Genomic DNA, 18,400 nt, shown 5'->3' with positions numbered 1-18,400 from the left:
GTCCGCCTGTCTGTTGGTGCGCCCGTGTGTCGTGCGATCGTTCGTTCGTCGTTTTGCTCTATTTCTTTGGTTGTTCATTCATTCATCCATTCATTCGTTCGTTCGTTCGTTCGTTCGTTCGTTCGTTCGTTCGTTCGTTCGTTCGTTCGTTCGTTCGTTCGTTCGTTCGTTCGTTCGTTCGTTCGTTCGTTCGTTCGTTCGTTCGTTCGTTCGTTCGTTCGTTCGTTCGTTCGTTCGTTCGTTCGTTCGTTCGTTCGTTCGTTCGTTCGTTCGTTCGTTCGTTCGTTCGTTCGTTCGTTCGTTCGTTCGTTCGTTCGTTCGTTCGTTCGTTCGTTCGTTCGTTCGTTCGTTCGTTCGTTCGTTCGTTCGTTCGTTCGTTCGTTCGTTCGTTCGTTCGTTCGTTCGTTCGTTCGTTCGTTCGTTCGTTCGTTCGTTCGTTCGTTCGTTCGTTCGTTCGTTCGTTCGTTCGTTCGTTCGTTCGTTCGTTCGTTCGTTCGTTCGTTCGTTCGTTCGTTCGTTCGTTCGTTCGTTCGTTCGTTCGTTCGTTCGTTCGTTCGTTCGTTCGTTCGTTCGTTCGTTCGTTCGTTCGTTCGTTCGTTCGTTCGTTCGTTCGTTCGTTCGTTCGTTCGTTCGTTCGTTCGTTCGTTCGTTCGTTCGTTCGTTCGTTCGTTCGTTCGTTCGTTCGTTCGTTCGTTCGTTCGTTCGTTCGTTCGTTCGTTCGTTCGTTCGTTCGTTCGTTCGTTCGTTCGTTCGTTCGTTCGTTCGTTTGTTTGTTTGTTTGTTTGTTTGTTTGTTTGTTTGTTTGTTTGTTTGTTTGTTTGTTTGTTTGTTTGTTTGTTTGTTTGTTTGTTTGTTTGTTTGTTTGTTTGTTTGTTTGTTTGTTTGTTTGTTTGTTTGTTTGTTTGTTTGTTTGTTTGTTTGTTTGTTTGTTTGTTTGTTTGTTTGTTTGTTTGTTTGTTTGTTTGTTTGTTTGTTTGTTTGTTTGTTTGTTTGTTTGTTTGTTTGTTTGTTTGTTTGTTTGTTTGTTTGTTTGTTTGTTTGTTTGTTTGTTTGTTTGTTTGTTTGTTCGTTTGTTCGTTCGTTCGTTCGTTCGTTCGTTCGTTCGTTCGTTCGTTCGTTCGTTCGAATTTGTTCGCTCGTTCGTTCGTTCGTTCGTTCGTTCGTTCGTTCATTCATTCATTCATTCATTCATTCATTCATTCATTCATTCATTCATTCATTCATTCATTCATTCATTCATTCATTCATTCATTCATTCATTCATTCATTCATGCATACATTCATCCATTCATTCATTCATCCGTTCATTCATTCATTCATTCATTCATTCATTCATTCATTCAATCATTCATTCATTCATTCATTCATTCATTCTCGTATTATTTATAGGCGGGATGAAATTCATCCCAATTGCAGTGTGAAAAAATTGCAGGTACAGCACGAGAGTGAGTTCGTCATCCAGCTAAGATCAAAACAAGCTCCCTGATTATATTTAACTCTTAGACGTTTATTGGCGCGTTTTAAATGCGATTATCGAGCGAACACCGCCCAACATTGTAAATACGAAAATTTATATCACCTGTAGCGATGGAAGGGCATGAGTGAGCAGATAAAATTACTGAGCAGTGAATAAAAAAGAGATTGAGCGAAGATCTGTGACCCATTTATAAACAAAACAGCACAGCGTCATCATTCTTCATTGAAACCATAGTTATGTAGCCCAGCCAAGGTCACTCAGACATGTTAAAATTACATAATATGGGTCCTGACGATAAATAATCGATATTTGTTCTTTCGCCACTAATACTTTAAGCCAGACGCATTCTCCGAATGTGCCCCGCTCCCTGTGGTACTATTAATTCTGCAAACCGCGGTGCCCAATGGTTTGGCTATGCAGAGAGAGAGCAGCTGCACTGGGGAGAAACTAGTTGAGTTCGTTGATCGAACTGATGAGGGTAATCTGTGTCGGAATGATTGCATTGACCAAGAATGCAGCGCTGGTCGGGAGAAGGGCAGGTATAAAAGGATCTCGGCTATCGAGGATTGGTATCAGTTCACCAGTGTATCGGACCACCTATCCATCTCATCATGAAGGCCGTGAGTTGCCCAATGAGGAGCATTAGCTGTACATGATATCGGAGCCCAGAACAGCTGGTAGTGACTTTGATGGAATATATTCTGCATGAAATTTAACTGATTAACTTTAAAGATGGTTATTGCCTAAATATATATGTGAGCTCGATTTAGCGGATGACTGATTAACTGCTGGTGAAGCTCCATCGTTTGTTGTGGCACCTTTCTTGGGTATTTTTTTTGTGTACGTTATCATGTAACCGTTTCGCCGGAGTTACCCTATTTATTTTACACTATTTCGTCTTCTAAGGTATTACAAAACACATTCGATTTCAGATTATCTTCCTGTGTCTTGTTGCCCTGTCCGCGGCCGACCAAAGCGCCAGGATTGTGAATTACCAGTCCGGAATTGAAGAGGACGGCTCGTACGCAGCACAGTAAGTACCAGTTCCAGTCAAACATTCTTACACGCACGGACCAGTGATAAATTATTATGAACAATGCAAATTACGGAAATGGTGCACCCATTTTTCTGAGCAGCTCAAGTTTCTTGGGCTTATTATATGAAGTACCGGTTTATGAATTATACCGCTACCTGCAATATCGAACAGTGCAGAGCAGACGCCTTGTGAAGCTAATGGTAGGTGGTAGCGTAAATAATATTTGCACTTTTTCAAGGAGGTGCAGATACAAACATAAAATGAGCTTCCGAGAGAGGTACAAATGGTACAAGATTTGTAAATTTGTTACACAAAATATATATGAAACATTCAGCGCCAACTTTTTTCCAGATTTGAAACCACAAATGGCATCAAGGCCCAGGAGGACGGCATTTCTTACCCTGGAAATGTCCCTGAAGCTGGCAACTACGTGAGGAGCGGCTCGTACTCGTACGAATGGGAGGGAGTCACCTACACGGTCACCTGGACGGCCGACGAGAACGGCTTCCACCCGGAGGGTGACCACCTGCCCGACTTCAGCCACACCCGCGAGCACATCGGTGGAGTGGAGGATCATCTGTAGACGAGTAGCGGACTGTAGAGACTTTTGTATAGGTTATCACGAATCATATTGACTGCCGAAGACTCTTGTGTCTGAAACTGTCTAATCTCCTCCTTAGATACTGCGATAGTAGTGCTCCTTGAATAGCCGCCGAGTATGGGCGATGAGATTGGCCATGCTCAATGCTCATATCAATGTTTGTGATTCATTTAATTATGTGTTCATCATCTTTTCAAATGTTGTGCAGTGGTCCTGTGTTGCAACTGTTATTTTGGGTGAAATGGCAATAAATATGTTTACGCGCGTAAATATTTATCTATTGGCAAATGTAAGCCGTTTCGACCATAAGCTCACACACACCTTTTCGTTATACATCATGCGGGAAACTGAAACGTTTCGTTAAGTGTTTTTTTTAGGAAATGTTTAGGACACCCAGTGAAGGTCAGCAGCCGGCAATAACAGGCATCTACAAATATTCGTGCAAAGCAAAACAAATAAAGACCCATTGCACGATACCCCTGATCTCTTTAAAATCAGCGGCTCGAACCGGACACTTTGATTGCTTTTCTATGTTTAGAAATGAAACTATCAAGCCAATCCTGATCAATTATGCACAGCACGCCATTGATGAATCATTGGCAAATGGCTAGATTACTTTTATGTATATGCAAAACCAAGTGCGAACCTAATCCGTGCGAAATCTGAACACTCAGCAAAGAATGCACTGATCAGCCTTTCTGACAACAATAGCTGTGCACGTGTATAAAAGCGAGTATTGGCCCGCGTTCCAGAGTCAGTGCGTTTACCGATCAGCAACGAACACCATCATGAAGACCGTAAGTCCTCCAAAGTTCAAATATTAAGCCGTCCCACTGCCACAGACTGAAGCACAGAGCTTACCTGCTTCGGGTGCGCGTGTTTGTAGGTACCGCATAAGATGCGTTAGAAAAGAGTGCATTTGTGAGTGATTGGCATTTGAGCCAACCCTGAAGATTAGTGTGATCATGCTCGTATTGTGGTAAGAATGTAGTGAAATACCGATCAATAGTCTATTCGGGTTTAACGGAGAATGGTTGTTGACGGTGCGATTATTCCCTTACAAACGGAAAATCAAACAAATGGCTAAATCCCAAACAAGTGCATCAGCACACTGTGTCAGTTCCGTGTGACGCGTACCTACCCACTAACAGCTCCTAGTCCCACTTATGCAAGGTAAAGCTAACCTCCCTCACTCGCCAGGTCGTTTTTCTGTGTCTGGTTGCCTTTGCCCTGTCTGCGGCCGATCAAAATGCCAGGATTGTGAATTATCAGTCCGGAATTGAAGAGGACGGCTCGTACGCAGCACAGTAAGTTTATATGCGCCGGCACGCGCTGGTGTTAAAAAGGTGCCGAGAAAGCACCATTGTAAGAGAAAGCGCCAAGAGACTCAGGATTCTAGCATGATCCATCTTGGGCTGTAGGATGCCGCAGAAATCTTGACATACGCTCTTTTTGTCTTCTGAGCAAAGCCAAGCACTCTATAAATCGCACTGCAAGATAACTACGATACTATTCAAAACTCTTCATTTGAAGTCAGACTAGAATTTTAGAATTTATCCTTAACTTGATGAGCTTTGTTTCACCAATCTAGCTCCGAACCGAGCAGTCCGAACACCATATGATAACCTAAAAATAGCCCGATAATTCACTTAGATATTGATAAAACGAATGCTTAAAACACAGGTACGAGACAACCAACGGCATCAGGGCCCAGGAGGACGGCATCTCCTACCCCGGCAACATCCCCGAGTCTGGCAACTACGTGAGGAGCGGCTCGTACTCGTACGAATGGGAGGGCGTCACCTACACGGTCACCTGGACGGCCGACGAGAACGGCTTCCACCCGGAGGGTGACCACCTGCCCGACTTCAGCCACACCCGTGAACATATCGGAGACGTGGAGGATCACGAATAGACGCCAGTTGATTGCATTGTTGGAATTAATATCTGTATATGCCTATTAGCTACCTGAGACCTGTGTCTTCGTCTTACTCGTTAATGTAAAGTTAGCTCAATGTTTACGTGCTTGATCTGTCAGTAAGGAATACACTATGTGACGTCGACTACAGTTATCTGAATATACCTATATCAGAAATAACGTTTAGAAGAGCTGTACATTGATGTTTATTCATCCATCCATGCATCATTTTTTAGCTGAGAATATGATATGAGATATGAGCGATAAGAAGCACAAGTTAGTGTCAGATGCACAACTCTATGTAGATAAACAATAACTGATACAGAGCAGATAGAAAATTATAGACTCAGAGCTTTCTGGTGTTAGATAAATTACTTAGCCCCGACAAGATGGGTACTTATATATCAGAGAAAGCAAGCCGATGGCATTCATCGAAAAGAAGTGTTTGTGACTGACAGAACAAAACATAAGGCGAAACGCGTAAATATCATACCATTGACCGTAATAATGCTGACTGTGACTCCAATCGCTCCAGCTGCTAGCACGTCGGAGAGCGCAACGCCGATTCCTGCGCGACCGCAAAAAGGACACAAAACTCATGTTCGACATGTGCTGCTGTGCGAATCTGAAGCGATCGCTAAACGGTCCCATGTGATTCTCGGGCCTGTAATCCAGTGTGGTCAGCGCGTGCGTTTTGGGGGTATATAAGGCCCAGCGAGGTGTCAAATACGTACCAGTGCACACAGAAGCCAGTGTCGCGGATCCCACACCCGCTCCAAGCCGCCATGAAGACCGTGAGTCGCCGCCGAGACATCGGTTGTCTGTGGATAGTGTTTATATGTTTCTGACCCAGCTTCACCTTATAGTAAAGGGTGTAAAGCGAGATATAGAAAAATGTCTCCCTCCTGAGAAGACCTTTCTTCTTCAACTTTTTTAAAGAAAATAGCTCGTTTGTCGATTCAAGTCCACGTATTGTTCACATGATGGTTCCTGACAACGATTTTTCGTTATATTTGCTCAAAGTAAACGCACAATCCTCTTCTATCAACTAATTAGGTGCTGAGGCTATTCATTTGAAGTCATTCAGTTTGATATCAATTGCTATGCTCTAGCCTAACCACACTGAGTTATTTTCAACAATCTTCCTGTGACAGATTCTGTTCCTGTGTCTGGTGAGTGTGACGGTGGCGGACCAATCGGCCAGAATTGCCAACTACCAGTACGCCATCGCAGAGGATGGATCCTACGACGCCAGGTAAAGACGCGTGAAGATCACTTTTTCATTTACCGGGCCGGAATCGGTTCTCTCGGTGAACTGTTTGGCATGTTTTGAGGTTAATTCTGCTTCATGAATCTGCTTACTAAGACGACGGAATGGCAGTTCTCGATGGCTTTTGTGTCCCTCTGTTGCTGTTTTGATTGTTATGATAGTGCAGTCATTTCACATCTACAAAAAAGAAGGTTATAATAACTACATTAAATCTCAAGTGGCAAGTCATTTTTATACAATAAACGTCTTCTCTGCACACAGGTATAGGACTACGAATGGCATCGAAGCTCAGGAAGACGGCATCTCCTACCCCGGCAACATCCCCGAGTCTGGCAACTACGTGAGGAGCGGCTCGTACTCGTACGAATGGGAGGGCGTCACCTACACGGTCACCTGGACGGCCGACGAGAACGGTTATCACCCTGTTGGCGATCATCTGCCCGACTTCAGTCACACCCGCGAGCATATTGGTGAAATCCAGGACCACTTGTAAGGCCTGTCTCTACTCTGCTATCACTGTCTGCTCATGTCCGTTGTCCGGTCAATGTTGTCCCTGTGCTGAATGAGTATCCATCGTTATCAGTGTCATACTTGTCCCACGTCTTCATATCATTGTTTTACAAAAATACACTTTCCATGTGTTTCCAACTGGAATGTTTAGGTTATGATCTGGAGTTTGTGTTTTTTCACACCCTTCAAAGACGGGAAGGAAAACATTTCTTCGAATTAGGGTCTCAAGTGTGCAGCTTGATTATTTGATGGTAGATAACCACATATACTCTCTGGCACCAACAACTGCCCTGGATTTCTTACAAAACGAGCCACTAAACAAATCACAAAATATACATATGTAGATAAATCGGGTATTCTGAACAAACAACGTCTAACGGCTGCGTCTTCGGTAACCAGCTACTTCTTCGATACTTCATTAGCACCATGTAGTTAATCTAAAAAAGGATTTCGTTTCCGAAAGAATAGTTGCGATAAATTGCTCTTTAAAGATTAGGTTATTGCTCAAATTGATATTGTAAGTTCGGGCTTGTTATTTTTTTTAATGAGTGTTGATCTTCGCAGAAAGTTGAGCTTGAGGTGACGAGTTTACCTTAATGCCAATGAGTTTAACTTCTAGGTTCAAAATAAATTCTTCGTTGTGAATTTGATTTGCTATGTTGATTTGAGATGTGTCATTAGTAACTCAGTAGTTACAAAGAAAATAAGCTAACGGCTTTGCGAGTTTTCATGTTTATTCGAAAAAAAAAAAAATCCTTCAAAAATGCATACTTCGTGTACGAATATTATTACAGACAAACAGATCACACAAACATTAGACGTAGGACAGGACAAAACATTGCACGAAGAAACTCTCAGACCACGGACAAATCGAAGGACAAATCAACGAAGAAACCGGGAAACGCGCCACATGACAAACGTTTATCAGCTGAGCGTCACAGTTAGAGGATCACGGACCACGGTGATCCGGCCACAGCCGGTTCAGTAGCGTTCTTCCGTTGGCACGGCATCACTTGAAGACATTCGTTGGAACGGCGCGAAGATGCGATATTTACAGGAGCTCAGCTATTTCGCCGATGTGCTCCCTTGTGAAACTGAAGTCGGGCAGATGAGCTCCCTCGGGGTGGTAGCCGTTCTCGTCGGCCGTCCAGGTGACCGTGTAAGTGACGCCCTCCCAATCGTACGAGTAGGAGCCGCTCCTCGCGTAGTTGCCAGTGTCGGGCAGACTGCCTGGGTAAGAGATGCCGTCCTCCTGAGCTCGGATACCGTTGGTGGTTCTGTACCTGTGGATTTTAACAGACGATATAATACTTATGTCGATTATTTGACAACCAGAACACGGCATAATGCTGTTTACGCGAAGAGTGTCGTGGGAAAAAGACTGAAAAAATTCTACTTTCCCAAAATTTTGAAAGGTTTACCTATTTAATATTTACCCGGTAAATGTTAAATAGGTAAATGTTAATAAGCTAAATGGCATTTCGCTATGACATTAATACGACATAACTCATTATTTTCTATAATATTACTACATGAAATGTTACGGAAATTCCAGTTATCTTGGCCAACGTACCTGGCATCATACGATCCATCTTCTTCAATGTTGTACTGGTAGTTAGCGATTTTAGCTCCTTTGTCGGCCACGGCCATAGCAACAAGGCACAGGAGGATGACCTGCACGACACAGATTCTCAATACTTAAACGCCAAACAACAATGTTCAAACTTCCCTTATGACTATTATTATGTTTTTACTGGAACTTGCTGTACAACGTGGGAATGGCCGTGAATATGGGCATAATGTTACCATGTCTACGGTTTTCCAGTTCAATGCTTCAGTGTTTTAATCAAGAATTTTGAAATCATTATAGCCTAATTCCTCGGCTGGTAAGTCCTTAAAACACTAGAGATGTACATTGTACACAGTCACACAAATATTCGCGTCTATCGCTACCAGAATTGTCACTCGTTCTGCCCCATCGCGTCGTGGAACTTACTGTCTTCATGGCGAGGCCGGGGGTGGATCCGTTTCTCAACTGATACCGTTTCTCCAAAATATCTGGTTTATATACCGGACTACATGATATCGCGAACGGACTAAGCCACACCGCGATATGGTCAAACGGACATGTTCAAAGAAACTAAGAAGAAGGAGATCCCGGCAGCTTTGAACAAACACGTTTTATCAGCAAACATGGCATTTTTACATGTTAGATATCGGTTATTTGGTCAGACACAGGGTGACCGAGAATGAACGGTAAGGAGAGTGGAAGTAGTACTTCGCGTTAAGAAATCATTTCAGTGATATGCTATAGGTACAAAGAATAACGCAGCACTCTTCTTTGAGGCATAAATAATGTTCAAACACAATGAGGCAAAGATGTTCTCCGTATAACCAGCCGACTATGTGAACACGTCCTTCGCAACCAGACCACCATGTCCTCCGTAACCAGGCCAGCATGACCTCCGTTACCAGACCGCCATGTCCTCCGTACCAGACCGCCATGTCCTCCGTACCAGACCACCATATCCTCGTAACCAGACCATGACCACGTCCTCCGTAACCAGCCTACCGCATCCTACAGGCAGCCCACCCCACGCCTCGCATTGACAGATCGCCATCTGACGTCTCCTTCGTCACCAATTAATCTCTACTGAGGTGCCTCTGACTCACCAATCGCTTCACGCAGTGGTCGCTCCGGCGCATCGAACAACAAACAAAGATTACGTCTCATTACGGCCGCGCCGAAATACCGCTCATTCATCGCCGTAAACTCCGGGCGAGCATGCGGCCCTCTGCAGGTGCGTCCGGCATGTCGGTACACCGGCTCAGCATGCTGACCTGTCGTGCAGGTGCCCGCCCTGCTGAACTGTGGGCGACGGCGCAGCGCAGCGCGCCTCTAGCCCGCGGGCAACAGTGCGTGAGGGGTATTTAAGCGTGTGTGTACGGGGCCAGATGCATCAGTGAATCCACCACCGGCCAACAATGAAGACTGTGAGTGTGCGACTGCGGGCCGGCGGCGGCGCAAAAACGGCGGAGCGGGAGCCGCCGGCAGCCGTGGCGCGGGTGACGGGTCGGCACAAACAGCCCGGGGAGCGCGCGGCCGGCCGGGTGCAGATACCGCAGCTGGCGCTCGTGTTATAGAACGGATACTCCGTGCTGGGAGGCGCGGCCGCTCAATAGGCCATGTTTGTTTTAGCGATAGTAAGATTCGATAAAACGAGAATAGTTGCGATGGAAGTTTTAGGAGCTTAGAGGGTACTTCTGACAGTGCTACTCAGCATCCATTGGTCTAGTAGTGCGCCTGCTCGAATCCTCGGATTACTGAGATTGGTGTTAACCAGTCTGTAGTCATATGAAACTAATTTTTCACTTACATCACCGACATGGAAAATGCGAGCACGCTTCACTTAATCGCTCCAAAAGATAAGCCCGCGCCCACAACCACAACTCGGTCACGTCACTGTGACCTACCGGATTTGACCCGGTCAGATCACCCAGTTCGCGTTCTGTCAAAATGCGTCAAAATGCGCTCCCATACGAGCGTATCTAGTGACTAAAGCGTATCAGACGTATCTAGTAACTGAAGAGGAAAAACGACCTACTTCCTCCCACAACTGGTATTCCTGCGTCTCGTGGCTGTAACTGAGTTTCTAACTCTACTCTCACACAGTTTGTGCTCCTGTGTCTCTGTGGCTGAGTTAGTGTTGTGCTCCTCTATCTGGTGGCTGTGGCTGAGTTAGTGTGCCTATTCCCACAGTTCGTGTTTCACTGTCTCCACGGCTGAGTTAGTGCGTCTACTCCTACAGTTCGTGTTCCTCTGGTGGCTGAGTTAGTGTGTCTACTCCGAAAGTTTGTGCTCCTTTATGGTGTCTGTGGCTGAGTTAGTGTGTCTGCTCCCACACAGTCTGTGCTCCTGTGTCCTTTCTGTGGCTGAGTTAGTGTGTCTGCTCCCACACAGTCTGTGCTCCTGTGTCCTTTCTGTGACTGAATTAGTGTGTCTATCCCACAGTTTGTGCTCCTCTGTCTGGTGGCTACGGCAGCGGCCGACAGGCTGGCTCGGATCGCCAACTATCAGTACGGCATTGAGGAGGACGGCGCCTACGCATCAACGTAAGACATCGATCAACTCCTCAGTGCCACATCTCACGTAAAATGCGCCACTGCACAGTGATATTGAAAGAGCAAAAGTGACTTTCCCAGTGATGTGATTTTCCCTAGCTTGTGTGGTATAGTCAAAAATGAATTTAAGTGTTATTCTATCAGTTTAGTTGCTTTCCTTGATTTTCAGGTTCGAGACAACCAATGGCATTAAGTCATCAGAAGAGGGAACCTCCTACCCTGGCAATGTCCCCGAGTCTGGCAACTACGTGAGGAGCGGCTCGTACTCGTACGAATGGGAGGGCGTCACCTACACGGTCACCTGGACGGCCGACGAGAACGGCTTCCATCCTGTCGGAGATCATCTCCCCGACTTCAGTCACACCCGGGAGCATATTGGAGAGGTTCAAGATGTAGAAAAGTGAATATGTGGAATAGTGCGTGCCCACCGCTGTTCTTTGGGCCACGCAAATATGTGGCATACGATATTAAGTGTACCGGAACGGTCCAGTCAGTATTTACCGATGTCAACGGGGAAATATGTGTTGTCCTGATTGTGATATTGATATGTTTGTCCTATGTTCAAATGCTGTTTCGATGCCAAGTTACATATATGATCACCAAATAGTGTCCGTGTTTTAATTGGGAATGATTGAAAGCACATTAATGATGACCGGTTGAAAAGCATCGAGATCAGAAACACTAAAGGCTGAAACAGATTCTTTCCGCAGTCAGGAAATCGCATGCAAGAGCCTATTCAAATACATTAGAATCCCGCCCGCATCAATCGTATGCCGGAGGTGCGTACGAATGATGCGAGCGTGATTTAATGCATTTGAATAGGCTCTCGCATGCGATTTCCTGACTGCGGGAAGAGTCTGTTTCAGCCGGCTAACGAGTAGAATATCATGCATCCTTGATCCTACCACTATGAAGTAAATGGCAAGTGTTCACTGTGTCTATCGGTTTCGTACAATATCAGTGGTTAATCAGAGAGAGAAAAGGAAAAAAGATTAATTTCTCCGTTAAGTACTTGCGTTCAACGGGATTAAAACTGCTACAATTTAACCCATTCATAGCAAAATATCCAGTCTCCAGACAAGTGAAAAAAGCTTTAAAAAATCGACATTTATTCGTTACTCGTGCAAAGGGTCAGTACGGCCTTCGTTTCCGACAAATGGGTAGTAATTAACAAGCTGTTGAGCTACCGGACCACGGTGACACAATATGAGGTCATCAGCGGCTTACGACTCTGGCGGTGGCAGGTGGCCCCCAGTCAGCCAAACCACAGCTCAGCACAGCTGGGTGGGATGGGAGGCAGCGACACCGGCGTTGGGCGCTAATGAGAGGCTTAACAGTGCCACCTCCGACAGGGGGATTATCATATCTCAAATAAATATCACATCACATATCCTACAGTTAACACAAATAACAGCAAAAGTAAATGAAGAGCTTGCGTGGAATACTTTTTGTGATCCAATCTGCATGTCAATAAACGATAACGATATACTTGACATAAAACTTAAAACATCTTGCGAGTACCGTCAAATACGACTGTAATGGTCGGGTCGAAACCGGTCAGGTCAAAGTGCCGTGCCAGAGCTGTGGTTAGCACGGTGCTCCAATCAAAATAGTCGTATCATCTATCTCCATGAGTACCTACATGGATTTGTATAAAACTCCAAGGCAAATATGTTCATTCATTTGTTGGATTTCCCCAAACCCAAACCAGAAATTGTCAACTGACTTTCAGATATACCATCTGTCATAGCTCCCAGTATCATATCAGTAAACATTGAAAGGAACTATGCCTTTGGAAGTCAATGTGCCCCAGTAGGGAGTTGATATTCTATTAAAAACGAGTCAAATGTACGACGAAATTAAAAGGTGACATAGTCTGGTCAGCATTCAGCAGCAATGTATGCTGACACATTTGCTAAAGGCCTTACACATTTGATTTTGAAACGCACATAACAAGCTTGATTACGATGTCTTCCGTGGAAGACTCCATCGGAGGAGACACTGGGGACTCATGGAAGGAAAATCGAAATCGTCACATGGCCGTGAGCAAACATGATGAGTGGAGCACAAAACGACATTGTAGGACGCTCAGCAAAACAGTAGGGCTTCAGACTCTGGAACGACAATGAGCTTTTTGTCCCGTCAGCTTGCATTGTTTTAGGGAGGATGAGCTGACAGCATATGGCCGCTGTCTTCATATACGCGTGCGTAAAAAAACAACAGATTTTAGTTTTTTTTTCAGTCAACTGCTAACCTAAGAATACTTTAACGGTAAACGTTGCTGGTGGCATCCTCGATTCAGCCTGGCTAATTAGGCACATCAGAAGGTTGTGAAAAAGTATGACCTTCGATACGTTTTAAGATCTGCTTTAATGTTTCCCAGAAAATCCTATCTGAATAACCACAACGTGCTTGTCAAATGGATGTAAGCGGCAAAGCGACATACAATCACTGAGAGCTTTATCACATTTTTGTCCAAATGTAGCGGCAAATCTCATTTTCCGATGGTGAATGGTCCCAAGGCAGCCGGGAGCTGCTGGCTAAGCCAATGGAAGAGTGACGTTTACTGGCGTCAAGCGCGCCACTCTGCGTGACAAATCGCAAGGCTGCTTCCCACCAGAGTCGCGAAAAAATGCAGGATTAAATTTCTGATTGAATAGCTGTCAGTTGGTGACGTATATAAGGGGGTATGATCGCAGCAATAGGCATCAGTCGATCACCAAAAGCTCAACAATGAAGACCGTAAGTTACTCTGGAAGAAGCTCTCATACCACCTTGTGAACTGCGGCGGGCAGAGGGAATATATTCTTATCACCAGTGAAGATTGTCGTGGTGTGGAACACATGGACCGCAGTGTTCACGTGCGCAGCTTCAGCAGTGCTTATCAGTGTAGTGCTGAGTGAGAATCGGTAGTTGGAGTTGGTCACAAGTTATGGACCTTGTGCAATGCGCCTCAAAGCCAATAGTTGCAACCGCCAGCAAAGGTTGTAGCCAGGCTTTTCAATTGTGATGGTTTCTTCTCTGGATATGGCCACTGTAGCTAGCTGGTTTTCTTGACCATCACATTGCTGCAAAACAGGCAATTTCGTAGTTCATTTAAGAAAAGCAATATGAAATTTCTCAGCCTTCATTAACCGTCAATAATACGGCTTACCGACTACTTAAATTTGCTAACTGACATGTTATCCTAAGTCATAAAAGCTGGCAATAACTCTCATGCTGCTACCTGTATTGAAGCACAATATTTCGCTGTCATTTCCAGATTCTCCTCCTCTGCCTGGTGGCTGTGGCCGCGGCCGACCAGAGTGCACGGATCGCCAACTTCCAGTACGGCATTGAGGAGGACGGATCCTATGCTGCCAAGTAAGAGAAATGGCCGATGAGCTGTGATTTGTGAGTGAGCCTGTAACGAGTGTGTCGGTTTTATCTCATTTATAATTAGGTATGCTGGTGTGTCTTTCGTTTACTACTCCAAATGTTACAGTTTTTTTTTTCGTTTCCCAACATCTTGACAGACACGTGAAATGCGAATTGCGTAAGCAATACGTTTTCATGGCAACAAAACAATGCATTGTCGTTTTAGTAGTTTTTCTCCGGCGATGAATGCATGCATCATGAGTCCGTGTTTTCAACATGAAATGTGATTTCGGTAGAGAATAGCCGTTTTCACGACGGGTTATCCGGCGAGTGCACCTAATTTGACCAAATATGCACCTAATCGCTTTTAAAGCAAATATCTTTATTCTATGAATTTATTTCAGTATTTTAATCGATGATGCTCTCTGATAATATGACAAAGCAGGCATATAAGCAAAAAGTGCAACCCTAGATGATAGCTACTAAGAGACACACTGAACCTAATTTGACCAAATCTGCACCTAATCTGCACCAAATGTGCACCAAATGTGCACCAGATGGCCGTCGTGAAAACGGCTAATGTCGATTCTTCTCCGAGATGTTTTAAGGCACGTCGGAAATCAATTGCGACTAACTCCCTTTTCAACACTACAGGTACGAAACTACCAACGGCATCAAGTCTGACGAAGACGGCATCTCGTACCCCGGCAACATTCCCGAGTCTGGTAACTACGTCAGGAGCGGCACCTACTCGTACGAATGGGAGGGCGTCACCTACACTGTGAACTGGACGGCCGACGAGAACGGCTTCCACCCGGAGGGTGACCACATCCCCGACTTCAGCCACACTCGCGAGCACATCGGTGGTGTTGACGATCATGAGTAAATTTGTGAAAATCATTCATCTACAGTAGTCTCTCATCAGATTTTGACCGGCGCTGTGGCTGTGGCCACTGTGTGGAACACTAAAACGCCATCATAGCCTGCTATATGTGTTCGTCCACGTCTCTATATGTGTTTGTCCCGTGCAATGTGTGTCATGTGACTCGTCCACTTGTTGTGTCCCGAAACACTAAAGGAATACAATTATTTTTTTAATGTATGGGCTTTTGACGAATTTCGATTGCGATTGACACTAGATTTGGGAGTTGGATTCAGTCTACCTTGTCTCCCATTCCGAAATGCTTATTTGAAGCACATGCATTAGTTGTATATGCGATTGGAAAGTGGAAAGTGGAAACTATTTGTAATAGCCCAGTTTATCCTAAAGGAAAAGCAGCTGTTCTCCGTATATCACCTTTCTAAATGAGGTCCAGGACCTAAGCATAAGGTGACTTATCAGCTCTCCCGGGTGAATGAGAAGTTGGTGCCTCCCACTGACGATTTTTTCGCAATTGCGCTCGGAATTCGCCGGAGATAGAGACCTGAAAATGATGTACTCGTATCTGGCCTTTCATTCCAGCCGAATCTTGTATAACAACACACATTCTCATGTTAACCCTCGCATGTGTAGGGGGGGGGGGGGTTCGGATGGACCCCCATGGTTTTTCCGCGAATAACTCGCGCAAAAAGCGGCCGATGGCGACGAAACTTTCATTACCCTCGAGTTGACCAACTTTACACCTACTCTGAAAATTTCATGACCCTGACCCAAGTGACCTTTGACCTGTGACCTACTTCTCGAGGCCATGTTTGGCCGGAATCGCGATTCGGCGTATGTCGGCTCGCATTAGCCGCGCGTTTGCAAGCTTCTCGTGGTTTCAAACGCTCAAACCAGTAGTGGCGGAACACCTTCAATTAAGGGGGGCACTGCCGACTTTTGGTCCCATTCTTTCCATGCAACGCCCATAGGGCTAATGTTAAAACTCCCAAATCAAAGGGGGGCACGGTGCCCTGGTGTCCTCCCCGTTCCGCCGCATATGGCTCAAACATGAGATTTGATGTTGCTCCCATGCATTTGGGCGGATGTCAAGGTCACCTGAAGGTCAGGTCAGGTCATTGACCTTTGGTGACCTCGGTTCACTCTTTCGAGCTGTACATGTTTCTAGGCTAGTTTTTGGAGCTGAATTCGAATTTAGCAACCATTTGAACCTTTACGAAGTAGTTTTGGTGCCTTCGTAGCATGTTACGAAGCTGTCAGAGGCGGTTGACACGTACTACGAATACCCGTCACGACGCCTACTGGTTGACCTGACCTGACCTGACCCGACCTGGTCTAAATGCTGTAAGACATCATCTGTGATCAAAACTAACACGATATTCGTGATCAACACTCCGAAAACCCCCTTAGCAGCCACACTTTACGACTTTCTAACAGGTCCCGATTTTCTCGACTTTGGGTCATTGACCTGACCTGGAAGGTCAACCCATGACCTAGGATCTTAAAATCGGATATCATCGGCTTGCTCTCGTCACGGGCAACACGCTCGTTTTTTTTTTCCGCGAAGTTCTAGCTCGATCAGGGGCCAGACGGCAAGGGGGGTCCAACCGACCCCCCCCCCCCTACACATTAGAAGCTGGCAAACGCCGCACACATGCGAAGGTTAAGGCAGGTCACTGATCTTTAGCGTCACAATTGATCCTCTGCACGGTCCTAAAAAGTCGCACATTTGCAGCGCCCTCAGTGTCAGGGATATTTCCACAGGGAGATAAAACTTACAAGAATTAGTAACCTCCCGAGCTCTCGCAACTTTCGCAACAGGTCGCCCACGTGACATCGCCGTTTTAACCCTCGACGGCACAGGCCATTTTGAGTCCTTCGACGGCACAAGGGGGGGGGGGGGGTACGACCCCCCCCCCTCGCGTTTGGCCCCTGATGGAGCTAGAGCTTCGCGGAAAAAACAAGCGTGTTGCCCGTCACGACAGGAAGCCAATGATATCCCATTTTAAGGTCCGAGGTCATCGGTTGACCTTCCAGGTCAGGTCAATGACCCAAAAATCGGGACTGTCGGGACCTGTTAGAAAGTCGTAAAGTGTGGCTGCTAAGGGGTTTTCCGGGGCGCTGATCACGAATATCGTGTTAGTTTTGATCACAGATGATGTCGTTAAGCGTTTATACCAGGTCGAGTCAGGTCAGGTCAGGTCAACCGGTAGGGGTCGTGACGGGTATTCGTAGTAAGTACCTGTCATCCGCCTCTGACAGCTTCGTAACATGTTATGAAGGCACCAAAATTACTTCGTAAATGTTCAAATGGTTGCTAAATTCGAATTCAGCTCCAAAAACTAGCCTAGAAACATGTAAAACTAAAAAAAGTGAACCGAGGTCACCAAAGGTCAATGACCTGACCTGACCTTCAGATGACCTTGATACCCAACCTAATGCATGGGAGCAGCATCAAATCACATGTTTGAACATTTGAAACCACGAAAAACTTGCAAACGCGCGGCTAATGCGAGCCGACATAAGCCGAATCGCGATTCCGGCCAAACATGGTCTCGGAAAAGAGGTCACAGGTCAAAGGTCATTTGGGTCAGGGTCATGAAATTTTCAGGGTAGATGTTAAATTGATGAATGCGAGGGTACTGAAAGTTTCGTCGCGATCGGCCCCTTTTTACGCGAGTTATTCGCGAAAAACCTTAGGGGAGGGTGTTGCATCAACCCCCCCCCCCTGTGCCGGCGAGGGTTAAGCAATGGAGAAATATGGACGGTGCTATTTTGGTGTCGGCAATGATCTAAGACTAACTCAAGCACATGGAATCGTGATTTCATACACCCCTTGCAAAATCTGATGCCTAACTTTTGCATCGTTGATCTTGCGTGACATCACTTGTCGCGTCACTAAGGTCATAGGAGTTTTTCGTCAATAGCTGTCGGTCAAATTGAGCTAGCGAGTCCCAAAACCAAACAGTGGTTTAATAAAAATCCGACAAATCGAATGATATGCAGCATGACCTCCTTTGACTAGTTTCGTGACTGAAAGGTTTGACCTGACGTTGCCCAGAGAACAACACGGTAAGTTAACCTCACCTGAACATATGTCACTCGACGCGCCTGAGCATGACGAGCGAACACAAAAATGCATAAATTACGGCTCCGAGATCATTTTTGCGAGGTTATTCACAGAAAACCCGATTTTGGGAAACCAAACCGACCTAATTGGTCACCGGTT

At 45.6% G+C, this 18,400-nt stretch overlaps 6 protein-coding genes across 6 annotated transcripts; 5 read left to right on the top strand and 1 right to left on the bottom strand.

Moving 5' to 3' along the window:
• The first annotated feature begins 2,063 nt into the window (after positions 1 to 2,063).
• LOC122388379 (cuticle protein CP14.6-like) lies at positions 2,064 to 3,374 on the top strand. The gene is made up of 3 exons (XM_043379411.1): positions 2,064 to 2,097; positions 2,410 to 2,510; positions 2,865 to 3,374. Exons 1-3 carry the CDS (start codon positions 2,089 to 2,091, stop codon positions 3,094 to 3,096), a joined length of 342 nt encoding a protein of 113 aa, XP_043235346.1. The 5' UTR covers positions 2,064 to 2,088; the 3' UTR covers positions 3,097 to 3,374.
• Positions 3,375 to 3,871: 497 nt separating this feature from the next.
• On the top strand, positions 3,872 to 5,209 carry LOC122388376 (cuticle protein CP14.6-like). Its single transcript, XM_043379408.1, has 3 exons — positions 3,872 to 3,911; positions 4,315 to 4,421; positions 4,798 to 5,209. The coding sequence occupies exons 1-3, from the start codon at positions 3,903 to 3,905 to the stop codon at positions 5,027 to 5,029; spliced, it is 348 nt and encodes a 115-aa protein (XP_043235343.1). The 5' UTR covers positions 3,872 to 3,902; the 3' UTR covers positions 5,030 to 5,209.
• A 90-nt stretch (positions 5,210 to 5,299) lies between these two features.
• LOC122388380 (pupal cuticle protein Edg-78E-like) lies at positions 5,300 to 6,949 on the top strand. The gene is made up of 3 exons (XM_043379412.1): positions 5,300 to 5,826; positions 6,187 to 6,287; positions 6,564 to 6,949. Exons 1-3 carry the CDS (start codon positions 5,818 to 5,820, stop codon positions 6,793 to 6,795), a joined length of 342 nt encoding a protein of 113 aa, XP_043235347.1. The 5' UTR covers positions 5,300 to 5,817; the 3' UTR covers positions 6,796 to 6,949.
• A 640-nt stretch (positions 6,950 to 7,589) lies between these two features.
• LOC122388378 (cuticle protein CP14.6-like) lies at positions 7,590 to 8,865 on the bottom strand. The gene is made up of 3 exons (XM_043379410.1): positions 8,809 to 8,865; positions 8,386 to 8,486; positions 7,590 to 8,095 (listed from the first exon to the last, which is right to left on the bottom strand). The coding sequence occupies exons 1-3, from the start codon at positions 8,815 to 8,817 to the stop codon at positions 7,864 to 7,866; spliced, it is 342 nt and encodes a 113-aa protein (XP_043235345.1). The 5' UTR covers positions 8,818 to 8,865; the 3' UTR covers positions 7,590 to 7,863.
• An 892-nt stretch (positions 8,866 to 9,757) lies between these two features.
• On the top strand, positions 9,758 to 11,541 carry LOC122388377 (cuticle protein CP14.6-like). Its single transcript, XM_043379409.1, has 3 exons — positions 9,758 to 9,806; positions 10,825 to 10,925; positions 11,104 to 11,541. Exons 1-3 carry the CDS (start codon positions 9,798 to 9,800, stop codon positions 11,336 to 11,338), a joined length of 345 nt encoding a protein of 114 aa, XP_043235344.1. The 5' UTR covers positions 9,758 to 9,797; the 3' UTR covers positions 11,339 to 11,541.
• Positions 11,542 to 13,621: 2,080 nt separating this feature from the next.
• On the top strand, positions 13,622 to 15,390 carry LOC122388404 (cuticle protein CP14.6-like). The gene is made up of 3 exons (XM_043379456.1): positions 13,622 to 13,676; positions 14,197 to 14,297; positions 14,946 to 15,390. Exons 1-3 carry the CDS (start codon positions 13,668 to 13,670, stop codon positions 15,175 to 15,177), a joined length of 342 nt encoding a protein of 113 aa, XP_043235391.1. The 5' UTR covers positions 13,622 to 13,667; the 3' UTR covers positions 15,178 to 15,390.
• Positions 15,391 to 18,400: the final 3,010 nt, after the last annotated feature.

Source organism: Amphibalanus amphitrite, unplaced genomic scaffold, assembly GCF_019059575.1.
Source record: "Amphibalanus amphitrite isolate SeventyFive unplaced genomic scaffold, NRLGWU_Aamphi_draft 000320F_arrow, whole genome shotgun sequence".
Taxonomy (NCBI): domain Eukaryota; kingdom Metazoa; phylum Arthropoda; class Thecostraca; order Balanomorpha; family Balanidae; genus Amphibalanus; species Amphibalanus amphitrite.
Note: the sequence above shows the minus strand (reverse complement) of the source record. Positions and strands in the feature narration are given on the sequence as shown.